The following is an 8,151-nucleotide window of genomic DNA, read 5'->3' on the forward strand; positions in this document are numbered from 1 at the left end:
GTGGCAGCTGCAGTGGAGACGTGCCAGTGGTGGCATCAGGAATGCTGACATCCTGAGAGCGGTCAGCAGCTCCCTGGTTGACCGACACACTGGCACTCTGATGGGGCAGCACCGCAGCATGCGCACCAATCGGCTGGTCCACAGATTGATGCCCTGCGGTAGTGCTGCATGGGCCCCGGGTAATACCGCCTGATCCATTGAGGGTGGCAGCAGTCATTGGTCGCATGGCGTCAATATGTGTCTGCATGAGACCAGCGAGTGACTGCGTGGCAGCACTCAGCACTTGCGTGGCAGGTGCCAGTGCTTCGGTGAAGCCCTGGACAGTCCTTTCCAGTGATGACCCGATGCCCTGGACAGTCCTTTCCAGTGCTGCCCCGAAGTCCTTGACAGTCCTTTGCAGTGCTGCCCCAAAGTCCTGCGCACTCCTTTCCAGTGCTGCCCCAAAGTCCTGCGCACTCCTTGCCTGCACTGCCCCGAAGTCTTGGACACTCCTTGCCAGTGTCTCAATGGAGTCAGGCATCCTTGCCACTGCAGCCATGAGCTCAGTGTGCCTGAGCCGAGCCTGGGCGCTCATTTCTGCGAGGGAACGCACCTCTTCTGCGCTCTGTGCAGCAGTACTCGCGGCCTGACTCGCCCTCTGGGGAGACGGCCCCCGAGCTTCCCTACCCCCCTTGCGTTGCTGCAGCCCGCTGGTTCCTGGAACTGGTTCCTCCTCAGAGCATTCCCCCCCACTCTCCTCCAGGGAAGTAGACTCCCCAGTCTGCAGAGGGGCTGGCTCGCCTGAGGGTGGTAGGGATGGTCCGGCTTCCTCCTGCTCATCACCTCCGGAGTCAGTGGCAGTGGCAGCTTGAGGGCCCAGCTCCCGAGCTGGTGATGCAGCATCTGAAAGCAGGGAGGCTGAAGAGTGGCTTTAGCGAAAGGACAGGGTGGCAGCAAGGGATGCATGAGTACAGAGTGAAAAAGCATGCTGGTGGGGGGAACAAGTGGAAGGAGAGAGTTCCAAAAGGTGATGACCTTACCATCGCTGTGCACAATGGGGTCGGCAGCTCCAGTGGTGACAGGGCCAGTCATCCGGCCTCCAACAATATGGTGGACTCGTTCCTCCAGGGCCGTCAGTGTCAGAAGCTGAGGAGGGCCTCCACCGGTACGATGCTGCTCCCTCCGGTTCCTGGCCAGCTTGGCCTGCAGGAGAAAGGATGGGAAGTGATGAAACATGCTGGCCTGAGCTGACATCACATGCCTCCCATGAAAGAATAGCCCTCCCATTATGCATTGAGCTGACATCACATGCCCCCCATGGTAGAATAGCCCTTCCATTATGCATTGAGCAGAATGTGCGTGTGTGTTTCCAGAAAGGGCCATGGGTGCTGGCTGACAGATGGCCATTGGGGCTTCGAGCACCCTCTGGCCATAATGTCAGATGCAGATGGAGGGATGAAGAAGATGGCGAAAAAGGCACTCGCCCTAACGACCCAAGTGAGGTCGTTGAACTTCTTCCTGCATTGCACAGGAGTCCTGGCCACCACGCTGCTTGAGGTGACTCTTTGACAAACTTCCCTCCAAGCCCTGCGGTACTCGCTCTGATGAGGCCTCCTGCCATTGTCGGGGTACAGCACAGCTCGCCGGTGCTCCACTTCGCCAACCAAAGCATCCAATGCCCCATCGGTAAAGCGCTCCGCTCTCTGCCTCACCCTCTCCATATCCTCAAAGTTTGGAACGCCACAGAAAGCACAGCGCCGATTTTGAGGCCTACAAGGCACAGAGTGTGTCTGCTGATCCTAATTGACCCGCTCCTTTAAGAGCTGGCCGGCACCAGCATGTCTCGGGGTAATCGATTATTGACAGCACCTGCGCTGCGCCCGGACACCGCCATATTGAGTAGCGCCGCCGGGTTAGCGCCTTATGACGCCCGTGCAGCGCCTGAATCAACGCCGCAATCACCTTCAGGGGTGCAGCAACCCAATATCGCTCGAGGTGGCGATAAGTTGCGCCTGGCGATAAAATTTGCGCATTGCCAATTCTAGCGCCCCGAGCGGGGCTATACCCAATTTCTCCCCCAGTATTTTTATAATGTTGTGCATTCAAAACAAAAGGTAAGTTTAAAAAGAGGCGTTCTGGCTGGTATTGGTCATACAGTTCCAGGTACAAAGTAAAACAAAGACTACTTTTTGGAGGTGATCTTGCTTTGTGCCAATTTCATCCTGTGCGGCAGATTTTCTTTTCGTATTTTGTTACAAATGTTCATTCATTATTGCCAGAAACTATTGGATCAGTACTCCAGTATAAAAGCAGCATAATACTGTGATTAGTTTAATCACTGCAATCTTGTTAGTGTAACATATTATTAATATTAGTCTTATTAGCATAATATTTGTATAACATTTATTAATTTTAAAGTGCAATTTAAAGTTTGCTGGATTTTTCTCAACATTATAACATACTTTGTCAGATAGATTCTTTCACTAACCAAGAATTGGCAGCAGGTTATTGACAGATTAAGCTGTAATTGCATGTCGCTCCAAAATGAACATATTTCTTTCAAATATAGGATCTGGTCACCGACCTTAAGGAGAAATTGTCTGGCCATTTCAAAGAAGTAATGGTAGGTCTGATGTATCCACCGGCCTTCTTTGATGCTCATGAACTGAGACATGCCATGAAGGTACTGTATAAACGCTCTGTTACATTTTCATGAAATGGAAACATGAATATGACTGCTGTTGTCTGCTACTTCTTAAAACAAATTATTTATTTAGCAGCATATTTATGCTGGAATGGGTTAGTATCATGGTTGGTTAATTGGACTGGTCAGTTTAGAAGGCAGTCCTGTAGAAAGATCACACAGGATGACAGAACTATAAATTTGTTTTTTAATATTTACAATTACAATTACAAACTTTCCTATACTAAAAATATTGATATCCTTTAAATAATTTCCTATTGCACCTTTATATTAAGGACATCTGCTCTCCCAGGCAATTATTTCACTCCTTAATTCATATAATGTATCCAGACCCTGGTAGTCCTGTGTGTGTGGGGGCTGGGGGCTGGGGGTGGGGGGGGGGGGGAGGAGGAAGGTAGAGGGCAAGGCTGAAGGAGGGGAAGGGAAAGTACTGGAAAATGCATCCATTTCCATGATAGACCAAAGAAGGTTAGCGCTCCAGCCTTGGATTTTGGATTGAGATCTGACTCCATAAGTCCCTTAACTTTAGGGCCTGTAGATCCAAAACAATGATCCTTAATGGGCTTGCTGTTTTTCTTCGACCTTCCTCAACCCCAACTGAAGCACTTCATCTAGGAAATAAAGAGATCTAGTGACCAAAACTATTCAAAATGAGAGCAGGCAAGCTCCACTAGCAGTCAAGGCTGGGACTCAAACGTGTGCTCCTCTGTTGAGAGCTAAAAGCTATATCCTGAGAGCCTATGGCCTTCATGAAAATGTAAAATTTAACACCACTGTCAAGCTCTTGAACTTATCATAGCAAATGAACATTTGCATTAAACTTAGACTTGTCTAAGTGGTTGAGACTTAGTTCCTCCAAAGTTGAATGAGGTTTGAATGAGGAAGGCCATGGTAACCATTTCAGTGATGGTGATACCTACTTACGTCCTTTACACTCTACACTACATGATTCTCTATGCTTAGAATTATAAAGGTAATTTTCCATCTGTGCAATCCCAACAGGGAGCCTTGCCTGCTGTCAGTGAATAGCGTAAATTCAGGTGCTGCCACACTTGATCATTAACACCCAGCTGACAATTTAAATGGTTGGAATGTGCAGTGCACGCCCAAATTTATGTTATGTGTTCCCAATGGTCAGAAAATTACTCCTTATAAGGAAGAACTGATAGCATTTTAACTTGTGTAATATGCCATAAGACCACATACTCACTACCCACTTTTAAAAAAGAAACAACATAAGTTGAAAAGGAACTTGATACACCAGTCCACCAGTGCTCTCTGTAATCACATGCTGTCTACCAGCCCACTGGAAATTAGATGCCTTCTTCAACTATCAGTTGCCAAGCAAGAATTCAATTGGCCCCAAATTTCCTCAGGTCCTACTACGGAGTGCAGCATAAGGGGTTGGAGAGGACAGACCAGGGCAGGACATGGGGTGGAATTAGAAAATGCCAGGTCACTGTCCTGAAGTGATGTACGGGGAAATTTCACTGAGTGCTGGGGAAAACGGAAGCTCCATCCACCTCATAGATGGCCTGACATTAAGAAGGAGTCAGGATGGCTTCACACACTGGATTTCCCATTGTTCCTGCTCCCTCTGCCCCAAGAGGCCTGGATTGGTCAATGGAGTGATGTAAGTGTGGCCCACAGGATGTTCCAGGTCATGACCATGGCCTGGAACACACTAGGCAGTCACCATAAAATCATCCCTCTTATAAAGGGGTCTGATCTTCATAGATCTTGCCATTTTAGGCTGGGCCCGCCAGCTTTTAGCACTACATTTTACATACCTCCCCAGGGGGTACTCAAGATGTGCTCATACTGATGCAAGTGCCTGTCCTTCTTTGTGGTAATTTCTGGACCCCAGAAAGTCTGATGGGGGTCAGTATTTCCACACAATGGCAGAGAGCAATTCTCACTCTGCCATACTAATCAGAACAGGATCATAGATTTTCTTGTGTGCAAATAAATAAATAAATAAATCTATATATATAAATGGATATGTCTGTCTGTCTGTCTGTCTGTTTGTCTATCTGTCTGTCTATCCTTCGGTGTGTGTCTGTCCGCTATGCACTCGAAAGTTATAGAGCGTACCTACGCATGCGTTACGTCAAAAGAAAGCTTACTGTTCCAAAACGGTCGTAGGCGTATTTACGTTTCGGCCGGACAAAAATTGCGCCCGCGGCATCCAAAAAATGTTCAAAATTCCGCTCATTAGCATCTCATTATCCGCTCATTAGCAACAGAGTGACGTCGAGGTCGACCAATCATACGCCGGGTACCTGGCGCGTGCGGGCAGGCCCTCCTACAGTCGAGTGACGGGACGATTGACCAATCCTACGCTTCGGTGACCTGGCGGTCGACCCAATCGGTGCCTGTGTGGGCGGGCCTTATCGTTCTGAACCGAGGTGAGTCGCCGCCATCTTGATTCCAAACTTTTCCTTTCTTTTTCCCGCTTTCTGCGTGTTTCTTTTCAAATCTACATTGCCAGCAAAAAAAAATTTGCTTTTAAAACACAAATTGTTTTTAAAAAAAGTTAATTAATTTGTAAATCTTTTCTCTAACCTCTATAATTCTCCTACCTTTCACCATTTTTCCAGGCCTGGGGCCTAGTCTTCTCCAACTGCCAGCAGTGCAACTCTAGACCTAGGCTCCCGGCCTAGACAGAGACAAACACTGGCAGAGGGGAGAGGGTGTGCTGCCTCAGCTCCATTCCGGGGTCAGTAGGTGGGGAGGCTTCATAAGCAACTGGGGTAGGTCGCAAGCCCCGAATAATAATCTAAAGATCCTGTGTTTGCAGCTGAGGAAATTTCTTCTGCTGACAGCCCCAGGTTAAACAGCAGCCATCTTTGTCAAGGAGGGCGAAAAGTTTCAGTGCGACACCATTTTGATTCAGTGTGTAACAGAGTGCATGCGCGGCCATCTTAGTACAGGCACATAGAGTGGGTGGGGCTTCTGTGCTCCAAATCTGTGTCTGTGACTGAGACAGACAATCGACTGTGTGGGCGGGGCCTAATCTTTCCAACTGAAAAGCAAGCAGCGGCCATTGTTTGTGATACAATACACTGAGAGGTGAGCACCCCTTTTTTAATAAAAAGATTGGTGAGGTTGTAAAGTGTATGTTATAGAAAGATTTACCAAAAATGTTTTATAAGTACAGGAAACTTTGTGCTATCCGAAGGTGAGCTATCCGGCAATCTGGAGCCACCGCAAAAATCAGCAGCCGTTTTTTATTCTTTTTGTTTGTTTTTTTTTTGCTTTGTTTGAACAGTCAAGCTGTGCAAGGTCTGTAGCTATAGCAACAGCTTTAGCTGCAGAGCTTTAGGGCCACACCCGAGTGTTTAGAAGCTGTTGCTAAGCAACAGTGTTGTTGTCAAAAACGGAGATAAGAATCTCCGTATCGCTCAACATAATTTTAAGGCAAGGCAGCAGCTCAGTCCCGGTGGGTGCCGGATAGCACAAAGTTTCCTGCACTTTAACATTATCTCCCCCCCTCCCTTTCCACCCCCCACCCACCCCCCACCCCCCCACATCCCCTTCCCCCTTACCACCCCACACCCCCTCCACACCCCCCTTCCCCCATCACCCCCTTCACCCACATCCCCTTCCCCCCATCCCCTTCCCCCACCCCCCCTTTCCCCCACACACCCCCTTCCCCCCCACCCCCCTCCACACACACCCACACCCCTCCCCCCCACAGCCCCTTCCCCCTAACCACACCCACAACCCCTTCCCCCCTCCCCACCCCCCTTCCCTCCCCACCCCTCCCCCTCCCCTTCCCCCCAACCCCCCTTCCCCTCCCCCTCACCCCTATCCCTCCCCACCACCCCCTTCCACCCTCCCCACCCCCCTTCCCCTCGTCAACCACCCTTCCCCCTCTCCCCTCCCCCCCACACCTCCCCTCCCACCTCCCCTCCCCCCCACACCTCCCCTCCCTGCCCCCCTCCCCCCTTCCCCTTTGCCCCCTCCCCTTCCCCCCTCCCCTTCCCCCCCTTTCCCCCTCCCATTCCCTCCCCTTCCCTCCCCCTTCCGCCTCCTCTCTCCCCACTTCCCCCTGCCATCCCCTATCCCCTCCCCTCCCCTCCCCCCTCCCCCCTCCCCCTTGCCTTCCCCCATCACCCCTCCCCTTCTCCTCCCCTTCCCGTCCCCTTCCCCCCTCCCCTTCCCCCTTCCCCCCTCCCTTCCCCCCTCCCTCCCCCTTCGCCCTCCTCCCTCAGCTCCCCTTCCCCCCTCCCTCCCCCTGCTCCCTCCCCCTCCATCCCCTTCCCCCCTGCCTCCACCTTCCCATCCTCCCTCCCCCTCATCGCCCCCCCTTCCCCTTCCCCACTCCCCCCTCCCCCTCCTCCCCCCCACTCCCTCCCCCCTCCCCCTCCTATCCCCCCCACTCCTCCCCTTCCCCTTCCCCCACTCCTCCCCCTTCCCCTTCCCCCACTTCTCCCCCTTCCCCGACTCCCCCCCTTCCCCTTCCCCGACTCTCCCCTTCCCCTTCCCCCACTTCCCCTTCCCCACTCCCCCCTCCCTTCCCCCCACTCCCTCCCCACTCCTCCCCCTTCCCTTCCCCACTCCTTGCCCCTTCCCCCTTCCACCACTCCCTCTCCCCCCTAACCTCCCCCCTCCACTCCCCCCCCTCCCCCTCCCCCTCCCCCTCCACTCCCCCCCTCGCCCCCCACCCCCCCTCCACTCCCCCCCTCACCCCCCTCCCCCCCCAGTCGCTCTCTCTCTTCCCCCCAGTCGCTCTCTCTCTCTTCCCCCCAGTCGCTCTCTCTCTCTTCCCCCCCAGTCGCTCTCTCTCTCTCTTCCCCCCAGTCGCTCTCTCTCTCTCTTCCCCCCAGTCGCTCTCTCTCTCTCTTCCCCCCCAGTCGCTCTCTCTCTCTCTTCCCCCCAGTCGCTCTCTCTCTCTCTTCCCCCCAGTCGCTCTCTCTCTCTCTTCTCCCCCAGTCGCTCTCTCTCTCTCTTCTCCCCAGTCACTCTCTCTCTCTTCCCCCCCGTCACTCTCTCTCTCTCTTCCCCCCCAGTCGCTCTCTCTCTCTCTTCCCCTCCAGTCGCTCTCTCTCTCTCTTCCCCCCAGTCGCTCTCTCTCTCTCTTCCCCCCCAGTCGCTCTCTCTCTCTCTTCGCCCCAGTCGCTCTCTCTCTCTCTTCCCCCCCAGTTGCTCTCCCTCTCTCCTCCCCCCAGTCGCTCTCTCTCTCTCTTCCCCCCAGTCGCTCTCTCTCTCTCTTCCCCCCAGTCGCTCTCTCTCTCTCTCTTCCCCCCAGTCGCTCTCTCTCTCTTCCCCCCAGTCGCTCTCTCTCTCTTCCCCCCCAGTCGCTCTCTCTCCCTCTTCCCCCCCAGTCGCTCTCTCTCTCTCTTCCCCCCCCAGTCGCTCTCTCTCTTCCCCCCCAGTCGCTCTCTCTCTTCCCCCCAGTCGCTCTCTCTCTCTCTTCCCCCCAGTCGCTCTCTCTCTTCCCCCCAGTCGCTCTCTCTCTCTCT

The 8,151-nt window shown here is 53.0% G+C and overlaps 1 protein-coding gene across 1 annotated transcript in view; it reads left to right on the top strand.

Annotated features, from left to right (window-relative positions):
- LOC147122908 (annexin A10-like) overlaps nucleotides 1-8,151 on the top strand; it is a 144,857-nt gene that overhangs the window by 75,836 nt on the left and 60,870 nt on the right. The window contains exon 4 of the mRNA XM_085962137.1: nucleotides 2,549-2,662. Within this exon, the coding sequence (XP_085818263.1) occupies nucleotides 2,549-2,662 (114 nt within the window). The remainder of the gene's footprint in view (nucleotides 1-2,548; nucleotides 2,663-8,151) is intronic.

The sequence above is a fragment of the Somniosus microcephalus genome, chromosome 2 (genome assembly GCF_052327205.1).
Source record: "Somniosus microcephalus isolate GS21.2 chromosome 2, FLI_Smic_1.0, whole genome shotgun sequence".
Lineage (NCBI taxonomy): Eukaryota > Metazoa > Chordata > Chondrichthyes > Squaliformes > Somniosidae > Somniosus > Somniosus microcephalus.